The sequence below is a fragment of the Xiphias gladius genome, chromosome 16 (assembly GCF_016859285.1).
Source record: "Xiphias gladius isolate SHS-SW01 ecotype Sanya breed wild chromosome 16, ASM1685928v1, whole genome shotgun sequence".
Classification (NCBI taxonomy): domain Eukaryota; kingdom Metazoa; phylum Chordata; class Actinopteri; order Istiophoriformes; family Xiphiidae; genus Xiphias; species Xiphias gladius.
In genome coordinates, this window is record NC_053415.1 from 27670476 (window position 1) to 27698447 (window position 27972).

At 43.1% G+C, this 27972-nt stretch overlaps 1 protein-coding gene across 2 annotated transcripts in view; it reads left to right on the top strand.

Moving 5' to 3' along the window:
- itgav (integrin, alpha V) overlaps positions 1 to 27972 on the top strand; it is a 63090-nt gene that overhangs the window by 11138 nt on the left and 23980 nt on the right. For both annotated transcript variants that reach the window (XM_040148739.1, XM_040148738.1), the window contains exons 2-14: positions 1117 to 1247; positions 11498 to 11589; positions 11998 to 12112; positions 13736 to 13797; positions 14267 to 14315; positions 20998 to 21120; positions 22848 to 22892; positions 23444 to 23487; positions 23782 to 23838; positions 25250 to 25302; positions 26497 to 26572; positions 26843 to 26972; positions 27125 to 27222. In XM_040148739.1, the coding sequence (XP_040004673.1) occupies positions 11527 to 11589; positions 11998 to 12112; positions 13736 to 13797; positions 14267 to 14315; positions 20998 to 21120; positions 22848 to 22892; positions 23444 to 23487; positions 23782 to 23838; positions 25250 to 25302; positions 26497 to 26572; positions 26843 to 26972; positions 27125 to 27222 (915 nt within the window). In that variant the 5' untranslated portion in view covers positions 1117 to 1247; positions 11498 to 11526. The remainder of the gene's footprint in view (positions 1 to 1116; positions 1248 to 11497; positions 11590 to 11997; positions 12113 to 13735; positions 13798 to 14266; positions 14316 to 20997; positions 21121 to 22847; positions 22893 to 23443; positions 23488 to 23781; positions 23839 to 25249; positions 25303 to 26496; positions 26573 to 26842; positions 26973 to 27124; positions 27223 to 27972) is intronic.

The following is a 27972-nucleotide window of genomic DNA, read 5'->3' on the forward strand; positions in this document are numbered from 1 at the left end:
TTTCTTTCAATAATCAGTTTATCAACTTATAGTTTCAGCTCTGATTTTTATTCACAATATCCTTCTTTTCAGCGAGTAAGTTCAGGTGCAGTCGCCCCGGTATTCTCTCAGGACGATACATGGTGGAGGAGCCCACAAACAGGCAGAGCTGTGGCTAAGCGCTAATTGGCAACTGTTTTGGTAGTTGATTAAACATTTGAGTAATTTTTCAAGCCAAAATGTCAAACATTCTCTGTTTCAAGCTGCTCAGATGTACGTTTTCTCAGCTTTTCTTCTACTTCATGTAGTAAATGAGACGTTTGAGAAAAAATTACACAAATTGAAGACGTCCTTTTTGTTGTCATTTTCCACAACCTTTTGTTGCTTAATCGACCAAACGAACAGTCGAGGAAGTAATCAGTAGATTAATCAATAGTGAAAATCGTTAGTTAGTTCATTAGTTAGTCGCCACAGTCTGACAAAATGACCGGCCTGGACACAGAGGCAACACATTTACAACAGAAACTCTGCATTGCAAAAGGGGGGACATGAATCATGTGGGCCAGTCTGGGAAGGTGTAATGAAAGATGCTGTCGTGTTGCATTGTGGGAATTGTAGTATCCAGTGTTGTTGGAGTTTGGTCCATATTAGGCAGTAAAAGTTTGTTTATATGTCAATATGAAGGCGTACAGCTACAGACTTCCACACATCTGCAGGAGAAAACGAAAAGAAGGGCTCTTTTGTTGTGTTTGGCAAGAAAAGGTCAAAACCTAAAATGGTGTGTGCGGCCGCTTAATGAGAAGAGGGCCAAGAATGGGAATACATTACACGGGCCGACGTGAGAGGCGTTGACAAGGAGATGCATCATACTTTCTGTGGCGCATGGGGTCACACATTATGGACAGTACGCAGACCTTGGCTACCAGGGCACATGAGGAAATGCAGATCACATGGACCCACACAGACCCTTGCGGCCTGCGTGCATGACTCGGGCTTAAAAGTCAGGATGTCTCAGACTCTGCTGCTTCAATGTTGACCATGCTCTCTTGCAAGTCCCCCAACTATATGAATGTGTAAGGCTAGATTGCTGAAGCACCACTTTAAAATAATTCTCTGATCCTCGTCTCCTCTCCTCAGGTCAGAGGTTCTGATAGGAGCTCCTCGGGCCAACACCTCGGCCTCCAGCAGCGTTGTGGAGAGGGGAGCGGTGTACAGCTGCTCCTGGAAGAGCTCTTCAAACTGCCAGGAGCTGCAGTTCGACAACTCAGGTACCGGTAGTTCTGATTAATCTTCCACACTTTAGGGCAGCCATGATGACGTGCTCGGAATAACCCAGCTTTGATTTGTTTAGGGTGTTTACAGGCAGCTTTGATACCCTGAGGCGGGGGCCCCAGTTCCCTGAATAAGCCCCCCCTGCCTCCCTCCCCTCTGCAGCAGTGGGTTTCTCGTGACGTAAAGCAAAGAAATCCTCGTAATCCTAATCGAAATTGAGCGTAACAGTGTCTGTAAATATTTTGCCTACATGCAGAATGGAATAGTCATAGTTAATTCAAATGTCTTTTTTTTCTCATTGGAAACTTTAATAGGTTCCTCTTTGTTACCACACAGAGGAATTAACCCAAGTTATTTTAGCCGTGTAAGTCGCCCGGTTCAGCACCTGTGAATCGCTGCCCAAATCTCAGACTTATTCAGCAGCTGTACAGGTTGTTGTAACTCAGCTAGCCTGCTTCATCAGATCTGCTTCATCCTGGGTGTGATCAGACACATCTGATGGTGACAACACGAGCTATCAATCCCATGAGTCTTATCAGATTTTGATTGGAACAGAGCTAAAGCCTGATTGGTGCTCGCTCGTAGTATGAAGCTATAGAGAAAGTATGTTATCAAGAAAACCTTAAGCGGCCATATTTACCTGATCAACAGGACGAAAATACAGTGCGTCAGTCGTTACTGTTTGGTTAGAGCAAAAAATGAATTGGCCTGGACAATTTATCGGTCTAGCTCCGCTGACTAGTCCGTCCCAGTTCGAATCAGAATCCTTACGACTTCGGTCCTGCCTGATTTGACGACGCGTGTCGTTACCGCGGTATCAGCAGGTGGTTTAATACAACAGCAGACACCTTCTGAGCAGCTACTTCGTCAGAAACCCACCATTAGAGCAGCCGGTGCATCTGTTTCCAGAGCAGCCAAACAGACTCAGGTTGTTTCAATGAAGACGTCAGTCAGCGGTGATCACGAGCTCCGTCTGATTTCGTGCCGCGCACAGCCAGTAGTTTTCCCCTCAGCAGCGGGACACGGTCCGAGGAGCTGGTTCTGGTGCTGAGGAGATGTCAACAGCTCGCTGTGCCTGCTCTCCACTCTTCATCACTCTCTCGCAAACATTAAACTTTAATACATTAAACTGTGATCCACAGACAAGAAATGCAGAAAATAGCCATCGTCTCTTTTTGAAGTTACATTTTTGCGTCTGCGGTCACCACTAACCACAGAGGAAATGATGTCGCTTTTCCTTCGGCCGCTACACATTAAAAGCCCCCCCCGTGTTTTGCCGGTCTTAGTCTTTTAATGTGAAGCAGCAGCAGCAGGAAGTGTTGCGTTAGCGTGACAGTAACTTAATCCAGCTGTGATCCAGATGTAGGAGAGTGAGCGGTAAACAGTGAGGCTGATATCCATCATATTAAAGTACAGACAGTAACACTGGATTACAGGCTGCGTCACTTCCTGTCAATCCCTTGTGTGTGTGTGTGTGTGTGTGTGTGTGTGTGTGTGTGTGTGTGTGTGTGTGGGGTGGGGTGGGGTGGGGAAGGGTTGGAGGGTTAATGACTCTGACTCACTCAGTGTTGGTCTGTGGTATATTCTGGATGTCTAACCATGATGCACCACAGGCTTTTGTTCCTGCTGGGTTTTTAATCTGAATCCAGTGAGGGGATGATGGAGTCTGTGGCTGGATGGAAACTATTGTATATAAAAATAATATTGAGTATATCAAAAAACATGGGTTGAGTCCATGAAAATCTTAAGGATTATAACTTTGAGTATAAAAACAATTGTCAAGATTTTATTTCAAAAAGCCCTTTTCAAAATGACTTATAAACTAAAAAGCTGCTTTGGAGGAGTAGCCAATAAGTAGCCAGAACACCGATGGGACCGTTGGTCACTGAAAGCCAGTGATCTTTTTCATCTCTCAGTTTGCAGTAACAGGGAAGTATTGATGGGGTAATAAGGGCTCAGCTCAGCCTGCTGCTGTTGTCTCATGTCAGGACACATTCAGGAATGTGTTGCGAATGTGTTGTTTCATGTTCTTGGAAGAACAAAAATGAAATGAAACAGGAGCAGAGGACTGCTCTGTCATCACAAGACTGGGTTGAATGAAGTTTACAGCCCCCCACTCTCTTGCTCCCGCGTTGCTCTGTGTACTTTGAGGCAGTTAAAAAAGAAAAAGTGCAGTGAGATGCAAATGCGAGTCGACTCAGGGTCCTCTCGACTGATGCAACGACTTTTAGTGGGCAGCCCCACACAGGAGTTGGTGGAGACCAAACAAAGAGCTTAAAGAGAGTGCAATGTTAGACTTTTGATTAGTCAACACGTCTAAACTATTGCTAATGTTTCCCGTTCAGACTTAAAAGGGGATAACATGTAAGTGTTGTGTTTACAGCTTTTTTCCAATGTGGCTAAATAAAAAAAGTTATTGCAGGTTTAAACAGATAAAAAAGTGGACCACATTTTTCCAAATGACCTTCGTGTTGCTGAAGGTGAGACCGTGTAACTCTCAAAAGAAAAAAATAACAAGTTTCTCCTCTCATACAGTCAAAGTTCAGTTCATAAGAAATGAAACTCAGCTCTGTGTTCAGTTCAGTACACTAGGGGATTTTGCTGCTAGAGCCGTACTTGGTCTGGTTAACCAGGAGCTTATGGTAACTAAAGTCTAGGGTAGTTTTATGACTTTATGACTCTTCTCTACTTGTGCTGCTTTTATGTTTGGGCATGTATCAGTATCCTCTAACGTCACTTGTGGCCACAGCGGCTGCCGTTCAGCAACCGTTATGTAGTATCACTTTAAAGTTATGACTTTATAGGCCTTAAAAACCAAATGTCTCAACAAGGAGAGCTCTCATCAGCTAAAGAACCAACAACATGTTTTTATTTCTGCCTTGGTAAAAATTTTTATTTCCTCATATTTTTCAATTGTCACTGACTGTTAAGTCTGTTTCCTGTGTGACAAGGCACAGCAGTTTAAAAAACTGTGTGGAGACAAAGCAGGATATTTACGATAACCATGTACCAGCAGCCATTTACATCTTACCTAATCAAAACACTAAATTAATTGTGCGTAAATGAGACAGTAACTGAGACTGTCAGTCAGTGTGTACAATACCCTAACACAGATCACATGGTCATGGAAAGTTTAGGTTTGTTGTGCATCCCCAGGTCGAGTCCAGCTGTGGACCTTTGCTGCATGTCTTCTGCCTCTCTCGCCTCCTCAAGTTTCCCATCTTTATCTCTGCCGCAACTGTCAAATGAAGGCAAAATGCCAAAACCCCCCCCAAAAAACACAAAAACGAAAAATAACTTCAAACTAAATTTTAGTGGAGATCCCGAAGTTGTGCCACACATCTTGATAAATATAGCAATATGTGATATTAAGATATTTTGACCTTGTATTTTCCCAAGAAGGATTATTTTAATCTCCTTTTATGGGAAAGTGCTAATATTAACTGCAGATATATAAAAAACTGAAAGAAGTTTTAAAGATAAAAGATGAAAATTTGGTGGAAAAAAAGTGTAAAATAGCAGAGATGTTGATTTTTGAAAATTAAAAATTCTTTGTTCAGTTAAAAAAATTTTTTTTTTTAATTAATTTGATAACTGTAAAATGTTCAGCGATAACTGTTGCAAATGATCCTGAGGGGTTTCTTGGATGTTCAGTACAAATGTCAAACCAATCCAGTGAAAATCAAGCAACTGGTGAGGCTGGGAATACAAAGAATCACAGGGATGATGAAATTTAGCTCAGAGGGACAAACGTCCAAAAATTCCTGGCGGAGCTAGAGGATTTTGCACGAGTTTAATAGAAGTCTGCAAATGACGTTTTTTGCCTTCATCCCGTCCTTCATTGTCTCACACTGGGACACTTGATCCCGCGTGGTTGTTTACATCGTAAAAACACCCCCAGTGGCAGCTTTATTAGGTACACCTCTACGATCTGTTGCAATTCAATACGACAGCTTTGCCGTAAATACAGTTTACAATGTTCAGTTTTTGTGGACTCAGATGTCCTTTAATTACATGTTTATCTCTGAGGCCAGAGTTTTGCTGGACTACATCATACTGAGAGGTGTTCTGAATATAATGCAGTCCAGTACAGTGAGCTGAGCGCTAGAACACCGAGTTGAATTAACACAGTGTCTAAGAAGACATAAAAGTAGACTTTGTGGCAGAACAAGCGTAACGGATGACATTCGATGTTCACGTGTTCCTAATAAAGCGAGCACCGAGTCAGTAGAGCTCAGAACGCCCCAGAGTTACTGCTGGTTTATCTGTCTCTCAGTCACGCTGGGTGTGGACACAATGCCTCATGATTAGGATTTAACTGAGATAATCAGCTGGTGGGGACACGGTGTATGAAAGGTGTTATTTCAACAAATGCCCAATCTCAGTGCTTCAGATGACAGACATGACTCTTGACTTTCATAACCAGCCCTTTTTATACGATTAACTTCTCCGCCAGCTGGCATTTTTAAGAGCGGGCGTTATTGTTTTGTAATCGGATGGTTTCTTTTGTGAGAGCACGAACGGAGTCTTGTGTCTTGTTGAAACTGAGTTCAGACAAAAATGCAGTGAAACGGGTGAAATCAACAGGCAGAGGAGAGAAGAGACGAGCCAGGTGCTTTATACAGAGATTAATATGATATGATGTAGCTTACGTTTTCCCCTCTGGGCCACTCAGGTCATGTAGCAACAACTGATTGATGCCCGCATGATGATGATGATGATGACGATGATGACGATGATAACTTGGCCCAAAGGGACAAATAAGGTTGTTCTTTTTTTTTTTGACATGTTCAAACCGGTACAGATTCAGAAACTATGCCCTCCCTTCCCCGTTGTGCTACATGTGAAGAAGTAGTAGAACTAGAGTGGCAACCAAGTGTTATTTTCATCAATATGCAGATTGTTTTTTTCAATTAATTAATCATTAGTTTTATAGATTAAAAAGCCAGAAATAGGGAAAAGTGCCTGTTACCATTCCCACTGACAAAGGTGACATCTTCAGTTGTCTTTTTTGTCTGACCAACAGTCTAAAACCCAGAGAGATTCGGTTCACTATCAAGTCGTCACGCCCAAAAAATGCATGAAATCCTGACGTTTGAGTAGCTAAAGACAGCAAACATTCGGCATTTATGCTTAATAAACGTCTGACGCGATTATTCAGTTTTCAAAATGGCTGGTAATTTATTTTGTCTTGATGGACTAATCGACTAATCGTTGGCGCTCTAAACAGAACTGCGTCTTGTTTAACCCTTGGAAACACTGAAATATACTGAGCAAACGGGAGACAACATTAAAGACTAGAAACTAGAAGACAACAAAGAAAAATCTTTGAGAAACACATTTGTTGAACAAACGAGGGAGGTGCTGGAAGACTAAAAGTGAACTTTGAATCCCAGCAGACAGAGCAGTGTGTGTTTGCGTTTGTGGGACTGTGACTTGGGTCGAGGCTGGTTGGTATTCTGCGGAAGACCTCGGCCACGAAAGTAGGAAGTAACAAACACGCGGTGCTGCTCTGCCCCCTTTTAAATACACAACATAGACACCATGGCCCGAATACCGTGCGCACAGTGGAACATACTGTAAGCCCTTTGCAGACATGGAGTCACGGAATGTCAATCATAAATGGGTTTTCATGATTCAGACACAAGTGACTTTTATAATGTCAGAGTTCCTCAAGGCTTCATTCAGACATGACAGAAAGAGAGAGAACAAAAGAAGAAGAGTTTGTCTTTTTCTCAGGCTGCAGCGCTGACAGGTTTTTTTGTTGTCAAGTTTTAATTAATGACCATTTTGAGTACGAGGGACAGATGCCGCCGCTTCTCCCACTAATCCTCCGCTATATTTGCATCGGTTTCGTCATTTAAGTTATTAGAGAGTGGATTCTGGGTTCAAACCTCCCGTCCGTTTGGGTCCTTCCCGAGCAGAGCGTCTTCTCCCCGTGCCCTTCTCCCTCTACTGTTAAACACATGACACAACCCTGATATGGGTTCCCTGGATGGTTTTTCTCTTTTCATTCTGACTAGGAAACACACAGAGTGGGGCATTTTACAGTTAAAAAACCCCTCATCAGTGCTGTCCGGTCATGTAATGGTGACACAGTTTCAAAAATGACATCAAACCTGGTCTGCACTGCAGGTCCTTGCCTTCATGCTGTGAACTGTTCCAGGCCTGTTATGCCCATAAAAGGTGAATTTGTCTCGCAGAGCTTCGAAAAATCTTCGCGAGCGCGCCGTTTGCACAGGATGTTTACCTTTCAGCGGCGTTCAGCTCGTACCCTGACATTATAACCGGCTCTCCTGGCCTGCTGAAGCGCCTTTGAGCAGGGCACTGGGACCCTGCGGGCACCGATGGAAGCTGAAACTGTACACTGATGTTGTTCGCTCTGACTGTAATGGTGTTAGTGAGTGGCCTAGTTATGTTGCCGTGTGTGTGTGTGTGTGTGTGTGTGTGTGTGTGTGTGTGTGTGTTTTCCTCCACAATAGAAGCCTTTGTTGTGGATTTGACCTACGTGATCGCTGGCTGTGTGTGTGTGTGTGTGTGTGTGTGTGTGTGTGTGTGTGTGTGTGTGTGTGTGTGTGTGTGTGTGTGGGGTGGGGAAGGGTTGGAGGGTTAATGACTCTGACTCAGTGTTGGTCTGTGATATATTCTGGATGTCTAACCATGATGCACCACAGGCTTTTGTTCCTGCTGGGTTTTTTATTTTCTTTCAGAAATGTGACTCGTCCAGTCATGGTGCACTATATATTTAGACATTTAAGGATTTATTTTTCTAGGACGTGAGTGGGAAACAGGATATAAGTATAACTCAGGCCCCCTACATTGTGATTTGACCACCATCGTTCAGAGTGGGTTCTGTGTTTAGAACTTGTTTCGTGTCCGTCCCGTTAGATCACTGTCAATTAAATATCTCTGGGTTCTGGACTGTTGGTCGGACAAAACCAGAGATTTGAGGACATCCCTCTAGCAAACTGTAGGGGACATGTTTTCACTATTTTTTACATTTTGTAGATTAAAGAATTGATTAAAATAAAAAAGCAATAGAATCAGTGCTAATTAGCAGATGTTAGCATGCTATCGTGCAAAGGCAAGATGGCAACAGTGGTAAAAATGGACAAACGCTTATGATGAACACTTGACGGCTTAATGTTCAGGAGAAGTGTGCACGTCTGACATGTCTGTAGCTCACTTCTAATCTCTGCTCAGGCAACACCTACCGGTACATTTCATATCATAAAAGTTCACTCGCAACGTCACATGTCGACCTTGATTCTCACACCATTCTCACATGAATAAACGACGGCGCGCCACTCACACCTCTGACACGATGATGCTGACGACATGCTACGGCCAAACACGTTCACTCTGACGCCGCTCGGGCCGATATTTACATTTACTTCACGGCCACCGTTAAGGATCAGAAAACACGTTTTAGACCTGTGCGCTCTTATTCGTGTTTCAGTCACACTGTCAAATTAACTCATGTCTTTGGTTAAGGAACAGGCAACAGAGAGAGACAGAGTCTGTTGTCATGGTTACAGTGCTGCTAAGACGGTAACTAGCTGGCAGAAAACCCCTGGCATCATGGATGGCCGACTGACCAGCGTAATCACAGATCAGGGATTAAATATCTGATTTATCGCCAAACAGGGGAAATGAATCCTATTGTACTTTATCCACAACGTCTGTCTGATGGGAACCAAAACCTTCTAGCCGCTGTTTCTTCAGCCAGACATACTGTGCCTCTGAGAATTAGAGGACTTGAAATTCAACAGCCAACATTTGTCAGCAGGCTGGGGTTTCCCGCCCCAGTGGGAAAATCCCAAACATTTCCTCGCTGTCTAGGTACATTATTCCCAGACCAGGCTTAAACATTTATGGGCTTCCTATCGACATATTGTGTCAGATGTGTGTGAGACTCCTCCTTTTGTTTCAGCGACCACACGGAGCTCTGTGGTGTTTTCTGCTCCGAGTTCAGCGTAACTGGAGCCAACTGGCACCAGGCTGAGAGCAGGGCCGGGCCGGCTGCTGGCGGTCTCTTCCTCACATTAACACTGTATTACTTGTTAGCATACGTACGTGTATATAAAGGACAGTACGTGTACGTGGTGTACGCGATGCATTACTGTGGTTTTGATTTCATCGTTGTTCATTGGGTTTATATTTAACTCTCCTGAACTTTATGAACTGTGTGTTTGACTCCAACTTTGCGAGAGGAATTCCGATAGCTGTTACAGAACCAACTTGTCAAAAAAGTCGGTCAGTGTCCAGTGGTGAAAAGTAACTACGTACGTTTACTCAAGTACTTACTTGAGTACAGTTTTAAAGTATTTATACGTGAGTATTTCTGCCACTCGACTACAGTTCGGATAGAAATGTTGTACTTTTTACTGCACCGCATTTATTTGCCAACTGATGCCGCTGGTTAAATTGCAGATTCAGATCCACAATATAAAAATATAAATCACGATGTATTATTATAGGTTATGATAAGATTAGACTTAATAATCATTGACAAGCTACTCAGCAGGGTATATTTAGTACTTCTCACATTAAACTCACATTATGTTTAACGTTTACACATTAATGCATCAATATTTCTGATCCAGTAGTAGATTTGTTCTCGGAGCCATTCACTTCATCAATGGACAGTTTCCACTGATGAAAAGTTGGTACAGTGCAGTACAGGGACTGCTTTTTGGGACTGTTTATTCATATCTTCCATTGCACTGTGGCTTCACTGTACTTTTTATTCTATGGCTTAATCTGTCTTATTCTGTTTTATCTTAACTTGTTGTAATTCCTTTATGTTTTACAGTATATAAAGTACTTTTAATTGCCTTGTTGTCGAAAGATGGGGTGCAAATAAATCTGCCTTGCCCGGCCTTACAATCCTATAGAGTCCAAATATTTAGAATAAGTATGATGGAGAAGAATAAAAACCAAAAGCCGTTTTAGTTCATTTTTTTCCTCTTCAAGTGTTGTTTCCAAAGTCTTATTTTTTGTGTGAAAAAGACTTTCCAGAACGGTTTTTCTTTTTAATTTAACATAATTTGAAATTTTAATTGTGGTTTTGTGTTAAAATTACATGAATATATTAGTAAATATCCATATCTGATAGATACGTTACATTGTTCTTAAAGTAATGTGTTTATAATAATAATAATGATGAACTTGAATTATGCAGCACTTTTCAAAACAGAAAGGGCTTTAGAATAAAAATCAAAACAGGACACAAATAAGAGCACAGAAGATTAAACGTGTTTAAGACAGCAACTGAATAAAACACCAACGAAGTAATAGATAATTCACAAAGTCTGTCTAAGTCTGGACCTTGGAACAACAACCAGTGGCATCTGAGGATCTCAGGGGGCGGGAGGGGACATAAGGCAACAGAAGGTCATAAATATAACTTGGGTCGAGACCTCTCTGGGCTTAAAGAGAAGCAGTGCGATTTTGTAATCAAAACAAAGAGCAGCTGAAGCAAGGATCAGGGAAATGTGATCATGTTTCTTTGCACCGGTTAAAACCCTGGCAGCTGAGTTTCGAATGAGCTGTAAGCATGAGAGAGATTTTCTCCTGAGAGAGAGGGAGGGAGCAGGGAATTACAGTTGTCAAATAAACTGGTAATGAAGGTGTGGATGACAGTTTCCAGACTTTCAACTGACAGAAATGGTCGAATCTCTGGTTTAATGGTCTAGTGTTTATCAGACGTAGAAAACAGGAAGGAACCATTATCTAAGCTGAAGTTGCATTAAGAAAGGAAAACAAGACTCCCGCAGGTACTCTGTTACTGAGTTACTGAGAGGAAGTTCCGATCCTTGGGCTTCATACCTGTTGCAGCTGGCCTGTAGTCAGCAATACCTACAGGGAAACACCTGCCTTTTAAGTAGCACCTGAACCAGTGCAGAGCACTGCCATGTATACCCACCTGGGTTTCAAGGCGGTTTTAACGGTATCATCATAACCCACCTCAAATGAAAGGAAAAAAATCCCAAATTACTCTTTCATGCCTACGTTTGTTGGAAGGACGACAAATCCTTTCCAAAAATCGGGCTACTACTTTGATGATGTGGCAGGTTTGCGGCTCTGATATTTGGTGTCCGTCAAATCTGCCAACACTGCTGGTCCAGGATGGTTTTGGACTCTTATGATCCTAATACTGAAGTTCTCTGATATCTCAAAAACGTGCTGTTTTTGTGTCAGTTAAGTCAGTTAATAATAATTACACTAATTTCCCTCTTTGCAGATGACAGGAGGAATTCAGACGGGGCTCAGATGGAGTTTAAATCCAAGCAGTGGTTCGGAGCCTCGGTACGATCCGATGGAGAGCACATCCTGGTAAGAAGGACTGCACACACACACCTAATTCTGTAATAGCTACATTAAATTGAGTTCAGCCATAGCATCAGCTGTTACGATGGATGCAAAATATTCATTCTGTGTAATTCCGGTAAAATTTGAAGAGATCGTAGAGAACCCAGAGGTTCTACAAAGGCTTTAATCCACCTTTTATATATTCAGCAGTTGTTCATAAAACTCCTTCCTCCACACTCACCTGCCAAGTGGTTAGTCGGTACATCTGTGTAGTTTGTTGAACAGCATTAACTATACCAGTTTCAAAAACACATAATTTACAGTATTTGTAAGACAAGACGATTGTTTCCCAGCCAGGGTCCTGGTGCTCCGAGTGGTTTGGGTTTTTATTAAGTGTGTGTGTGTGTGTGTGTGTGTGTGTGTGTTTTCCAGGCCTGTGCTCCTCTGTACCAGTGGTCAACCTTTGGTGTCTCTGAGCGTGAGCCGGTGGGAACGTGTTACCTGAAGAAAGGAGGCACAGTGGTCGAATACTCACCCTGCAGATCAAGTTGGTTCCTTTCCTCTCCCTGTTCTCTTCGTCTGTCTTCTCTAGAGTTTACATGCAACAAACGCTGAGCCATGAATGTTGCAGGTGTTGCCTGTTTACAGAGTAACTTAACACCAGGCTGAAAAGCAGGGCTTTTGCTGTTCTCTGGGGTTGAAAGGTTCACGTCTGCTTCACCTCTCTTGGTTGTTAGCCACATGTGAGCTTAGTCGCACCTGTAACCACACCTAACAGTGATTTCACAGTGTACTGGAGTACACCTGTACATCAGTGCAGCAAGGTGGGAAGTTAAACCAGTGGAGGTCAGCAAAGACAAGATTGTCAGGGGATGTTAAGTTACTCTTTTAATGAATACATCTGCAGCTCTCCTCGGCTTTACGGAGCTTTGCAGTGACTCCCAGCTCATTGTATATCTGTTTACTGCTCTGGTTCACTACCTGCTCAGCAGCAAACAGCAGACAGACACAGTCAGAGAACAGCTGGTGAACATGGAGGAGCATTTAGCTGCTAAAGAGCCAGATGTTTCCCTTCAGGAGCTGGTGCAGACCAAAACCAGAGCTAAAAGAAGGGGAGTACCGGACTTAGATTCATCAGGTGACTCAGACACCAGATCCAGATGAATGGATCTGGATGTGGAAATAAGCATCTGTCTGAGAACAAGTTCAACATATCAACTTAAATAATGATGATATGTCAGTGTTGTGTTGACTTGTTTCTGCTGAAAACAATTGGACAAAAATCATTTAGTCCAGGTTGAAATAACTAGCTCTGATCCAAGTCCGTACTACTGCATCCTGGATCAGGGCTCAGTGACTAGTACCAGCTGTAAATATTTCAGACAAACAGTGCATCGCGCACTAAGCGTTAATTAGTGATAACATCGCACACCTACAGACAAAATCTTCAAACGTCTGATGAGCCTGCTGATGGAACGCACCCAATCTCCTCTCTAAACGACGCTGTTGTTGAAATCACCATTAAAATCACAGTCGTGATGTGTGTCTGTTAAGCTGCTGTGTAATAAATTAAAACTGATTTACCAGTTTGCCTTCATGTGAGAGAAACAGATGACGAAAAACGTTCACAAACACTCTCCAAAACCTTCCTGCCTCTACACTCATGAGTAATCTCATGAATGAACCCTTGACCAGCAGGTAACCACCAGATGCCAAATCCCTTCCATTCTTCTCCGGTTGCATTTTTTCACTGAAGTTCAGCGGTGAAAAGGATGTTATCAACAAGCTCACAACCGTATCGCCACTTTTCACGACTTCTAGCTGGTGGAAGTCCTCGCTGCCTTATCAATAAAAGAACCCGCCCTCTCAGTGGAATGTGACTGGTTAGTTTTCACGTTGCATTAACAGGGCCCTTCGCCAGTCACTGATCTAGCTAAAATAAGGTGCTGATTGGGCGGGACACAGGGAATTTCTGTTTCTTTTCTTGGTTTTTCCAGCACAAACTGCAGCGGCGTTGGGAAGGACAAATGTTTGAGTTTGAAACATTGAGATTTTATGGGAAATTATTTAAAAAACATAAATGAATATAAAATGAGAACGAATACTTTTTACAATTAGATCTTGATCTGTTTATATTATATATGATAAAATGTTTGATTCCTCTGTCCAGGTGCCAACTCACCAGAAGGGCAGGGCTTCTGCCAGGCCGGCTTCAGTGCTGACTTCCTTAAGGTAGGTATCCAAGACTAACCCAGAAAAACTCAGTGTTTTTGCAGGTTTTAATTCAAAGGGCTTATTGCTGCAGCACTGTGAGTAGAGCTTACTGTTGCGTGGAGGTAATAACAGAGTTGGGAATCACAGGTTGATTTACAATTAGATTAGATTCAGCTTTATTGTCATTGCACATTGTAAGTACCAGTACAGCAAATGCAGTTTTTTTTTTCCTACATCTAACCGGACTGTTAAAACAATAGCAAACTGTATTTAGATATACATTGATGTGTGGAAAAACAGTGTTGTGGTCGGGGTTTCATCCTGGGCCAGCAGTGCAAGCATCTGGGTCCGTGTGGTTGTAGAGGCTGACGTGTTATCATTAACCCCCCACACCTCTTGAAATAAGCACTGGACCGTCTTAAAGGGCCGAATACGAAAGGAAAGTAATGAATTTGTTTCCTTTCCCTTTTTGTTTTTGTGGGTTCAGAAGAACAACAGAGTGGTGGTGGGAGGACCTGGCAGCTTCTACTGGCAGGGTGAGTGTTGTACAGAGAGAGAGAGAGAGAGAGAGAGAGAGAGAGAGAGAGAGTGTGTGTGTGTGTGTGTTGCTGCAGGTTTGGTGACTCTACCCTCTTTTAAACAGAGATCCCACTATATTGCCGTCAGGAGGACCTTTTACACAGACGTCGATCCGGCTCTGTGAATGCCCCCCCCCATTCTGTGTTTGTACCTTTTATACAGGACAACGAGGAAGGATAAGCTTGAACAGGCTGTATGTATGAAAAGGGCGTCAAACTGAAAGAGAAACAGGTCAGATCCAGGCAAGCTGACTCCATTTATACTTCGTCGCTCTCTGCTTTCACTTTTCAACTAGTTAAAAGTGGATAGATGCACTTTATTTTTGTAGTTTTTTCCATTGTTTTTATCAGTGATAACAACATTTAGGGTATTTCCAATGCAGGAATGTTCCAAGAGCTAAAGCTGCGCTTCGACTGGAGGAACCAGGGATCAAATCTACATCCTGTACGATAGTTCCAGGTGCCCTGGTTCAGAAACTTTATGGGTGGGGTGATTGAGAGTGACTGAGAGGCAGTAGAGGGAAGAAAATACAGAAATAAAACTTGTTAATGGTTTCATAGTGGTGACGTTCTAAAGCAGAAATAAATAACCATCAAACAACAAACAGATCATCTACTGTAGAAAGACATGCTCTGGAGTTGTTAGTCTCCTCTTTATCCATTTATTACATCAACTCAGACATCAGCCACACAGCAGTGAATATCAAGAACGACAGAGTCATGCAGGGCCCTTCGCACTGAGGCACAGATGTGACACATTCTGCCCCAAACGCTTTTGCTGTCTTCATCAAAAAGTCTCAGCAGGCCGGAGTCGCAGTTTGCGTTTCATTTGTACGCATGTCTGTAGTGTGTGTCTCACTCATTACGTTAGCATTTAAGGGAGTAAACTGTTTACAGAGGATGATTATGTATATATGCAACTGTCAGTTTTGTGGGGAAAATTCTCCTCCTCTGAAAAGGAGGCGTAAACACGGCGCAGATGGGATTTACATAAGTAAAGTATCAGTTGAGTCGGATTCGGGACCTTTTGTCGGCTCTCCCTCTCCCCCAGCCTCCTCCTCTCTCTCCTCATTTTGGTTTTTAATATAATCAAATGTAGACCGCTTCATCTTTGGAACACGGTACCAGCTAAATGGATCGTGCCTGCAGGGAGACTCTGACTGAGCCAGTGAAGAAGATGAAGTACTACTTTCAACCACAGTTATGGTTGAAAGTAGTACAGTAGCACACTCACACATCACATCAGGAGCCCTGATGTGAATCGGTACAGACTGCAACTAAACTTTTCTTTGTTTTGTAAAAACATTTAAGTGAGAGTTTGGGTGCAGTACCGGGGTCAGTCCAGCAGCTCACGGTGTAATGAGCTGCTGTCTTAGTAAACCGGACGCTGATACACACAGATTGCGGTCGCAGGCGCAATGAAAACTGTAGCGCACGTTTGCGCAAAGCCTCATTCTGGTTCCATAGTTTCTGGAACGTTTTGATCAAAAAGAGCTACTTGCAACCCACAAAGTTAAAGGCGCCCTGTGGAGTTTTTGACTGCGAGTAGTGTGGTGGAAATTCTGTAAACACTCTGGACACAGACAAAAATAAAGCACAGACACTGATGGATTTGAATATTAATGTGATTATTATCGATCAATAATAGGAGACAGCAACTTACACAAGTCGGCGAAACACCCCTGTCTCCTAGTCTGTTATAGTTTTCTAGAGAACAAAGAAACTCATTCTGGTTGGTCAGTACATATCAATGTATAGTTCAGTCCAATGGTCAATTTGCCAAACATACATTCACATGCATATGTATAGGAAATAGGAAACCACGAGCCCAACAACTCAACTTCATTAATCAACACTACAGTACAGTGTTAACATCTTTGGTCATGAAGACACTGAAGCCTTGCTCTTCTGTTTACATTACATGTTACATAAGACAGACTATCTGTTGGAGCTGAATCTGGGTTTAAGTTGAATCCTTCTTTAAAAATGATATTTAAATGAAAATCCCACTAACTTTCCTCATTTTCTATCACAGTAACACTGTGGAGGGATGTGTCTATAAGTGGGTACCCATTTTGTTTACGTATTCCTACGAATGGTTTCCAGTGATCTACAGGAGGCGGTAATATACCAAGGTACACGGTAATGTGTAATAAAAGGCAGCGAAGAAGACAAGTGCGTTTAAAATATTCAAAAAATGCTGGAAATTTGTTGTGTTTGTTAGAACAAGACAAAGATACACACAGTGCATTTTGGGTAAAAAAAAAAATCACTGAATGTAAACAAAACCCTTGTTTACAAGAAAACTGGTTAGATAGGAATTTCAGTAAAAACAAAATACAAGACAGGTGTTTAAGTTAAATTTTTATTGGAAGAGGAAACAAATGTGAACAGTATTATTACCCAAACTGTCTTACTGTTGGAAAAAATCCATGTCAGTGTATAGACCCACTTTCTGCTTCATCCTTGATCTACTTACTGCAGTTGTACACAATGAGGGTTTATTAACAGAATTTCAGTTGCTCATTCAAATAAAGTGGTTTCAGATAATCTGGATAAACTGATGGCTGGTTTACAACCTGTCAGATCGTCAGACTGCTCGTCTTTCTTTCCTTGTCGAACCTCGTTCTACTGAAACTGTGGAGTTCTCAGATATCAGGAATTTCCTTGCTGATTTCAGTTTTATCATAACTCATAGAAATGATGGCCAAAACTAATAAAATATGACCATGTTGAAAACCCCAACTTGACATTTTTCCCAAAATGTCAGACTTTTCCTTTAATGACTACTCTGGCTTATGCGGACTGTGTTCTTTAGTCCAAACAAACCAGAAACTTGAAATGCATCCCAGATTGTTGATGACATGGTGTTGTTGATTGGCTGGGTTGTGCGTTGTTTTTTGGTGGTTTTTTGATGCCGCTGGATCACCATGAGCAGAGTGAGTTGTGTCATTGTGGGCACGGCCTACTCTGGGATCAGGGAGTAAGTACAGAAAAATCATCAAATGTCACAGTCCAGTTTCATAAATATACCCTCAGCGAGCACTTTGTTAGGAACACCACATTAATACTTGGTGGTTCCTCCCTTTGCTCTCAAACAGCCTCAGGTCTTCGTGGCCTGGATTCCACCAGATGTTGGGAACTTTCCTCTGAGATTCTGGTCCATGTTGACATGATTGCATCACATCATTTCTGCAGATTTGTCAGCTGCACATTGATGCTGCCAGTCTCCCGTTCTACCACATCCCAGAGGGGTTCTACTGGATCCAGATCTGATGACTAGGGAGGCCACTGAAGTTCACTGAACTCATGTTCATCAAAACAGTTTGAGACGACTTTTGCTTTGTGACCTGGAGCATTATCCTGCTGGAAGTAGCCGTTAGAAGATGGTGAACTGTGGCAGTTAAGGGAAGCACATGGTCAGCAACAACACTCAGACAGGCTTTGGTGTTCAACCAATGATTGGTTGGTATTAAGAGCCCAAAGTGTGTCAAGAAAACATTAACCACATCATTACACCGCCACTAGCCTGGACTGTTGACACGAGGCAGGTTGGATCCATGGATTCATGCTGTTGACACCAGATTCTTACCCAACCATTTGCTGCCTCAGCAGAAATCCAGATTCATCAGACCAGGCTACGTTTTCCAGTCTTCAAAGGTCCAGTGTTGGTGAGCCTTTGCCCACCGCAGCCTCAGGTTTCTGTTCTAGACTGACAGGACTGGAACCTGACGTGGTCTACCGCTGTTGTAGTCCATCCACCAAAGGGTTGGACATGTTGTTTATTCTGAGAAGCTTCTCTGCTCACCGCAGCGGTAAATGGTGGTTATCTGAGTTACCGTAGCCTCTGTCAGCTCCAGCCAGTCTGGACGTTCTCCTCTGACCTCTCTCATCAACGTGAACTGATGCTCGCTGGATGTTTTTAGTTTTTGGCTCCACTCTGAGTAAAAACTCTAGAGACTGTTGTGTGTGAAAATCCCAGGAGATCATCAGTTTCAGAAACACTCAAACCGGCTCGTCTGGCTCCAACAATCACGCCACAGTCAAAGTCACTGAGGTCACGTTTTGTCCCCATTCTGATGTTTGATGTGAACATGGACTGAAGCTCCTGACCTGGATCTGCAGGATTTTATTATTTTTTAAGTGTCACACTGCCCTTTGGAGGTCATTAGCAGTGGGGTAGGGGGCTGAGTTTTTTATCTGTATGTCCACAGGTATTCAGTGTGAAAAGTGAGTTACTGTAAATCCAGAACCGAATGTTTCCGCTCTTTCTGTAATTTAGTGTTTTGGTCCCTGAACAAATATCTATCTAGTGTATGAATGGATAGAGATGAGACAGACAGCTACATACAGGTGTTCTAAAAACAACAGGAAGTTAGTTATTGTAGTTTGGCTGCTGATTAGTCCGCTCACCAACACGGTCGTCAGTCGGAGCAGCAGCAGTGGCTGGTAACATACAGCTGATGGAGGTGGTTAAGATGCTTTACAACCTTTAACGCCTGACTGGAGCAGTTTCTGTGAAAGATCATACTCCTTCTGTGGGTCCTAACTCCTAACACACAGACATGAAACACAATTTTTTTCAGGTGCTTTCACACCTATAGTTCAGTTCATTTGGTCGGAACCAAGGGAAAAAATGATCCATTTTTGCATTTTAGTTTTGATCCAGTTCATGTTCACGCTGACGGTTTTTGCAAACTAACCTAGAGGAGTAAACATAAAGTCATACAGACTGACAGGTAACTCAGTTGTCATCCTGCGTCATCAGACCTTGTACAGAAATATTACAGGGGGGTCTTACTGTGGGATCACTGTGTCACAAGCTTTTAATGGACTTAATGACCCTGCCAAAGCACAATGAGCAGGACACAAACACGACACAGTTTTAACTGCTTTAGACTTGATTGATCAGGGACGTCCCTGCATACATGTAGCCATGGTAACCAAACCATTTACATAGATATAGACAGCTACCGTAAGATTGCTACCTGAACAGTTCACAGTCAGCACATGGATTTAATAGTAGACCACAAACGTCCGCTTCCATACGGACTCTGGTAGCGGACCAGGACCATCCTTTTCAAGCAGCCTGGGTTCGGTTGACAGCTTTCACAGGAACCCATACAAACTGCACCAACCAGGAAAGCAAACCAGGGATTTTTTTAATGAACTAGAAGAATAAGGTGTGGAAGCAGCCTTAGATCGCCCATGTCCATCGCAAATAAACATCAGTAAATCCACCTTTTTTTACACTTCTTGTTACGGCAGAAGTCTGAGAATCTTCATGTTTTTTTTTTTTCAAGAGTCCTTCAGTATCACGGTGATCCAGTGATAGTTGTCTGTACTGATCAGAGCTGATTCAGCAGCTTTTAATGGAGACAGTTTGACTGAATGTGAACAGATTCAGGTTAAAAGCAACCAGGCTAAAAAGAGAACAGCAGTATCTCCCCGTAGCTGACACTACGATTTGATGAGCTTTAGGTGTTTAGGCTTTGTGGTTCCCAAATGGGCCTATATGTTGGCGTTAGTATGTCCCCATACATCAGAGCAACAGAACCATTTTCACAAACTCCACGTTAAAATCCAAGGGAAGTGGCTCCAGACAGGATTTAAGTGAGTGAGGAGCAGTTCATGGAGAAAAGGGGAAACGAGATGCTCCTTATAGAACTCCTCTGCAAACAGGAGCTGATCACAGCTGATTCAGGGTACTTTTAATGGGGACAAATGCCCCCCCACTGGTCTGAGTTTCGTCTGTGCGGGGGCCCACAGCGCCAGACTCTGAAAACGGCTGCATTACACGAATATAAGGGCAAATTAAGACTGGTACAGTCCAGACCAGTCAACAGTCTCACGCTGGACTGCAGCATGCATCATCATCATTAAGAGTCTAACGAGCAGGGTTCAGACAGGGTGTGGCTGTGTGTGTGTGTGTGTGTGTGTGTGTGTATCAGCAGCATGTTGTAACCGTGTTTGTGTCACCGTCGAACAATAGCGGGTGAACGCTGAATGAGTCTCATGTTTTCTCTCTCTCTCTGCCTTGGGTGTGTGAGCTAATTGTTGTTTCCTGCTGTGTCAACTCTCAGTTACACAACCAACCACACACTGACACACACACACACACACACACACACACACACACACACACACACACACACAGCTCTGTTTTTGATTAGACAGTTGTTAACACTGTGCGTCTGTGGCGGCTGTGTGGCTGCTTTAATTACAAGTTGTGTGTGTTTTTCTAAGCGTATCAGCTTGTAAACAAACTTGTGTAAAACCTTCTTTTCCTGCTCTTTGCCTTCTTATGCTCTGCTGTGTTCTGTTCTTGCTCATATTGTTCTCCATCACCTCTGCTCTGTTGACGTATGTTCTCTTCTGCCCATTTCTGCACTTTTCTCTTGACTCTATTCTTTATGGTCTTCTTCTCTCTCTCTCTCCTAGTCTCTCCTCGATCTCCTTGGTTCACTTTCCTCTCTATCTCTTTTTGCTCCCTTCTGTTCTTTTCTTTTTTCTCCATTGTTCTCCTGTTTTCTCCTAGGTCTCTTCTTTTTCTTGTTCTCCTCTTTTCTCTTTTCTCATTCTCTCCTTGTTCCTTTGTTGTTCTGCTCTGCTCTCTAATGTTCAACTCCTCTGTCTTCAGGCCAGCTGATATCCGATGACGTCTCTGAGATTTTTTCGCGGATTGACAAAGGTTACATCACCCCGTACGGAAACACCCTCGCCACCAAGTCAGCCGGTGCCCAGTACGACGACAGTTACCTCGGTAACCGCACACTCACACACACCTTTCATTCGTTTGTGTACAGACAAGATCCACCTCGACCATTAACATCTGTAAAAACGCATGAATACGCTCCACTCACAGCTGGACGCACTGAACATTTTCAGACCTGAAGCTGTAGAAGACGAGTGTAAATAAATGATTATATCTATCGTCACTGTCGGGTTCCCTTTGGTGCAAATGAGGATGTGATCAGATACTGGAGCATCTCTCTGTAAATATCTGGACGTTAATGAAAGCAGAAAAACTCCCTATGGTTTCGGTCGACAAGAGATTCATATTAATATCGGCCTTGTGTCATGTTTTTGCACCACAAAAGCAAAGAATCATAAGATATACAATACAGTAGGATAAAGATTAATTTAAAAGAAAAGATGAAGAGCTGATAAATGATTGTCAGAGAAAGCAACAACCAAAAGATGTGGCTTAAGAGTTAACAAGCCGGTCACATTTCAGTCCAACTGTTTGTTCTTCTCTACTGAAGGACTGCGCAGAGGCTTCAAGCAGGTGAAGTGGAAGTAAAGGAGGCGGCACCGTTTGAAATTGCACGTTTGGCCTCTTGTAATATTCAAGTGAATGAGTTCCTACTCAGAGGCTTAAAATATGGAGGCAGACAGTGATACCTTCATACAAATAGCGGCCGACCGTGGTTTACCCAGTCCGGTGCCATATGAAGAAAGGAGCCAGTAATAGTAATGTCATTATTTACGTCTTTACAGAAATAATCTAGTAAAAGTTGTTCAAAAGTTTTACCAAAAATCTCCCACTGCTTGTCAGTACTCATTCAGCAGCAGGCTCTTTAACTAATATCCTTCACATAAAGCCACGTAAAACCTTCCTTTTGCTTGATTTGAAATCCAAAAGTGTCGGGTTGAACCGAATAAAACACACGTTTACCTCGTTTGCTTTCCAGATCAAAACGGCCCAGCATCACATTTTACCTTGCAGCACTTAATTCAGATCAGATGAACCGAAGCTCATTTACATCTCTGGTCTTGGTAAATCCCACAACCCTGACGGTCTCTGGTATCGCTCATAGTGTTTGTCTCTCCCGACGTGCACAGCGCGGCAGGAAGAAGGGGAAACCTCTTTAGTGTAAAAATCAGAGACAGTGGCACAAAGAAAAATGTTGAGAATGATTTTTGCAGCATCAGTGAAACAACGCTCTGAGATTGGTTTTTATCTGAAGGGCGATAATTTAATTATCATCCAGCTTTACAAATGGTTAAATTATTGGTTTTCATCCCTCCGTAAAATATTTAGTGAAAAATCGTAATTTGAACCGGTGCAATTTTTAAATCACATAAGCCGCCATTGTTATTACAACTGACATAATGAAAGGTTTAGTCAGTGGCTTTAATGTCCAGTTTATAAAAAACACTCCTAAATCACAGTAGTAGTCAGAACAGCTGCTGGTAGATACTTTCTTCAAATCATTCAATAAAAACACTGGACTCTGTGGAGCGGAGATAACGTTTACCACGTGAGTTTAAAGACTAAGTATGTAGTAGATATTGACATTGATTTAATGCTGTGATGGTTATCTTATTAGTCTGAGTAACTGCGTCCAGTAGTGATTAGAAGGTTGATCTTTTTTTTCTGACCTAAATGTCGTCAGGACAGAACGGCTGGTTTATCATTTTAATCACAAATGTGAAACCAGAGTCTCTGCCGCTGACCTTTGGCGTGTATCTCTCCGTGTTCACCAGGATACTCTGTGACAGTTGGAGACTTCAATGACGATGCAAAGGAAGGTAAGAGATGGATCCCAGAGATTCTGGCTGTTCGGCTGATTTTGCCACCAACATCAGGGCATAAAGGAAACTCTGATCGCAGCTCCAGTATGAAAGAGATTTGTCAGAACTCAACACATTTATTCAGAATTGGCTGCTAATTATTAGTTGCATTAAAGGCTCCATGTAAATCAGACTGACCTTAGATGCAGAGCTGCAACTTTCAGTTAGTTAATCACTTAGCTGATTGACAGTGACTAGTTTAATAATCGATAAAGCAAAAATGCCAGAAAAGTAATGGTTCCAGCTTCTGTCTTAGCTTCATAGTAAACTGAATATTTTTGGGGTTGTAGACGTTGGTTGAATAAAACAAGGCATCTGATAACATCACCTTGGGCTATTGGAAATGACAAAAACTTCCTGGCATTTTGTAGGCCGTATGATTAATCGATGAATCGAAAAAATATTAAGCAGATTAATCATTAATGAAAATAATTGTTAGCTGCAGCTGTAGAGGCAAACCAAACTAGTCAGAGTTATGTTGACACGGCTTTCTGTCCTCACCTCCGTAGATTACGTGACGGGAGTACCTCGGGGGGACAAGGCACTGGGTTATGTAAGTGTTAAAAGCCCACACAGTATACACACACACACGCACACACACTCTGTACATCACATAATTGACTCATGGATATTGACATAATTAGAGTCATCCAGCAGTCACATGGTGATATCTCCTTGGCTGTGGTGAACACAGCCGTTATTTGTGCTTCTGCTCAGTTTTAATCATCTGTTTGGCTGCTCAGATAATTGTAGTGGAAAAATAAGGATGAAGGACCTGGAGAACATGGAAGCACAGGGCTTTGTGTAGCGCTCAGCTGAGGTCCCGTGTTGTGTTTTTATGATTCAGGTGAACATCTTCAACGGCCTCAACATGGAGTCCATGGTCAACTTCACAGGAACACAGGTGAGCTGCGGGACAGCACGGGTAGACGTGTCTGCTAGAGGCTGTCACGACAGTGTGTGTATACGCACAGTGTGTCGGTTCAACTGCCGTCGGCACAGCGGGGCCCCTGTCACGGAGGACCAAAAACAGAACCCGGGTGGCGATTCTTGTCTCCTCCGATTCTGAATCAATCTACAGAATCCAGAAAAATCGATGTCTTGTATGTCATAACGTCGTTTAGTTGACGCGACCGAAAAGGCAGAATGCACACACTACGGTCTCCGTCCCACGGAAGGAAAGGGTTGGGTGCGTTTGGATGGAATAACTTGAAGAAAGTGGTGAAAACGTAACATCATGAATCCTCACCCAGGGACTAACATTAGTGGAGGGGAGCAGTGGAAAGCTTTTCCACACTTCTGGTTTACAAAAGATGCGTGGTGAGCGATGTCGGTCAGTAAAAGAGACTGTCAGTTCATTATTCTCATAAACACAGAAAACTGGAACTTGCCTCCAAGTAATGGGGAGTAATTTTACTGTTCGGAGCGTGATCGTGGAGACGGCAACCGAGGAAATAAGTATGAGGAAAGGAGACTCTTGGTTTTTAAAGGATCTCTCTTTGTGGCTAAAATGATGAAAAATGGAAAATAAAATTTCATCTGACTCAGTCACTCTGCTTTTACTAGCATTACTCTATTTAATGCCCAAACCAACTGAAGGCCACGTTCCAGATTCAAGTGTCAGCTTTTCAGGAACTAAGCGCAGCCTCAATTTAGCCATTTGGTCCCTCCCATTCTGGTGAACGCGATATCTCAGGAACGTCTCGAGAGAACTTCTTCACATTTGGCACAAACGTTCGCTTTAGCTCAAGGATGAACTCAGTAGATTTTGGAGGTCGTAGTTCAAAGGCACAAGGTCACTCTGACCTCACAAAAGACGTTTTCAGCCAAAGCTCAAGAACTCATATGCTAATTATGATGAAATACACTCAATACTTTTGATTAAATTCCTTCAAAGTCTTCATATTATTTGAGTCTGGACGGACGTGGATGTGAACTGCAACTTGAGCGGTTGGGGGAGGTGGTGATTCTAGTTTTATTATGATTGTTCTGAAATGCTGTCAGGAAACTAGGAGCTGAATCTTCTCAAGGTGTGGAAGAGCGTGTAAACACTGAACTGAAGTCAGAATATAAAACAACTCATATCGTTTTCCAAATTACCTTTCCCAAACACTGGAGAAGAAGAAGAGTGAGAGAGAGGGGAGGTGGGAGGGAGAAAGAGGGAGGCTGTGACGAGCAGTCGTTTTCAGAGGTAATGACAGAATTCCTCTTGACTTTCCTGTCCGTCCTACATAACTCACCCTCTGAACCCCCCATACAGTTTTATCAGTTTCCTGTTTCCTCTCTCTCTCTCTCTCTCTCTCTCTGTCTTGCAGATGGCCGCCTACTTTGGACATTCAGTAGCTGCCACTGATGTTAATAATGACGGGTGAGTCTGTGGTGTCTGCTCTCGCACTGATTCTCCGTCTGAAGGCTTTGAAGGCCTCCAAGTGAAATGAGAATTGCGATCATGTCGTGTCATTGTAGATGAGTCACAGTTCACACGGCGTGTTGTCCATCTGTTTAAATGACCTCACGTGAAGACGTGATCGTTTTCAGACACTCTTTACAGCCAAGTTGTTGCCGTTGCTCTTGTTTTTGTTCGCACGAGAAGCGACAGAGAAAAAAAAAATGAAAAAACGGAGCTTAGAGAAGAGTTCAGACCCCGCAAGCGGTTCTTCTCCAGCTGGCCAGTCACGGCACGACGTGGATTGTTACGGAAATGGTTGGACACAGATCCCTCTAATCTGCCCGCAGGCAGGCGTAGAGGGAGGGGGTTTCAGGTACCCTTTGACCCTCTGATAAGCAGGTCCGTTGCATTCTGACACCTTCTCTGAGCCAATCAGAGCAGAGCTACAACACAAACAGAGCCGGGTTTCCAGGGTAGCATAATCTGTATAAACACTACTTACTCTGAAATACATATTTACCCATGTGCACAGCCACACATAAAATGCAGTAAATACTTCAACTACAAAAGATCTATGTGCAGCGTCACAGTTGTTTTCTAGCGACTGATTTACAGATGACTGAAGTCTTGTACCAGCTAAGACGTTTAAGTTTTAATGGTGCGACCTGGTTTAGTAAATAGCCAGTAGTTACTAAGAGGGTAGAGAGGACTTTACCTTCCAACTTAGTATTGGATTTCTGACCTCCGTTTGTCCATTTTAACATTCAAAACTATTACTTGTAACTACTCACTATTTCTTCAGCGCACGAGGTTAACACAACATATTTCTGCCAGCTGCAGTGTGGTAACAGCTGGTGGCAGTAATGTGTCATAAAACGCTGCGGTGTGCCAAAAAAAAGAAGAGGCCACACAGACCACAAATCGAAATAAACAATGCTGGTTTCAAATGATTCCGAACAAATACCTTACACGTGTTTTATGACGGAGGAATTATACTCAACATGTGTGTGAGGCCTCCAGCTTAATGGGAAATCTTACTGTAAACAAAATGTGGTAAAGATGAAAACACCAATAGGGCAGGAAGAGTTCATCATCAGAAGATGAATAATTTATGTTAAGCTCCGTGACACTGTGGTGTTTCTCTTTTCCTCATTTCCTGTGTCTGTGGGTCAGTTTGATGGATCTGCTGGTTGGAGCTCCGCTCTTCATGGACAGAGGGTCAGACGGAAAGCTCCGGGAGGTGGGACAGGTAGGAAACGAACCTGGACACACACACACACACACACACACACACACACACACACACACACACACACACACACACACACACACACACACACACACAAATGTGGTAATAAAGACAGTAGTTTCTACAAAGTAGAGTAGGTAAAGTTCCTCACTACTTTTGCTTCTTCTGCATAGTAGCTCCAACCGTGTGTGTGTGTTTGTTTGTGTGTGTGTGTGTGTGTGTGTGTGTGTGTGTGTGTGTGTGTGTGTGTGTGTGTGTGTGTGTGTCCAGGTGTCTGTGTACCTGGGTCGAGGCGGATTTTCCTTCCGTTCACCTCAGCTGCTGACGGGGTCAGAGGTCTACGCCAGATACGGCTCTGCCATCGCAGCGCTGGGAGACCTGGACATGGATGGATATAACGGTAAGACACACAGACACACACACACACACACACACACACAGCTGCCTGCTTAAATGTCCCTGAGCAAGACACTGCGTGCCGACCAGGTCCAGACCCTGAGCTCGATAATTCCTCCCCCTCATGTGTCTTGTTTTCCTTTGTCCCCCTTCCAGATGTGGCCATCTCTGCTCCTTATGGAGGCCCCGACCACAACGGCTTGGTCTACATCCACAATGGCCGTCCGCGGGGGCCCGACCCGTCACCTTCCCAGGTAAGTACCGCCAACATGTCCAACACCGAAACCAGATCCGTTTTTTAGCCACATTAGTGGCAGATGTCAGTCTCTGTCAGTCCAGACTGAAATTCTCAACAAACCTTAGATGGATTCACATGAAATGAAGGAGTTCACCGGCGCAGTGCCCGTTCAAAACTTGGTTGTTATCTGATTAATAGTTCAGAATAGTATTCAATCATCTAATCATCACCATTTGATCTCAATGCTACTGCTGATCCTGTTTGTCAGATACCTGATCAGAAAAGACTGGACCACAAATTCAAAAGGACTGCTGTTACACATTCACTCACTCACCAGTTTATTAGGTACACCTAGATAAAACTAATACAGTCCTGCAATAATTCCTCCCTTGATCAGATTATACTGACTCTGCTTGAAAAAGGCGTTGATTGATTTTAATGACCGTGACCCTGGGGGCTGTACTTTGTGGTGCTGTTGAACTGTACCGGGTTATACTGGGAGGTGTTCCTAATATTTTGTCCATCCCGTTTATGTGAATTAAGCTTGACAAAATATTAGGAACACACCTCCGAATAACAGACAGACAGATATTTCTCCATTTATTGGTAGGATGTTTCCCAGAGGACCAATCCCACTGGCTGGTGATCCTCTGACTTTTCCTCTAGCGCCATCATCAGGCCAACATTTTAATTTCTTCAATGCTTTGGTTTATGACCAGATACCCGTAGAACCAAAGACGTTCCCATGAGCCTCAGCTGGACTTTG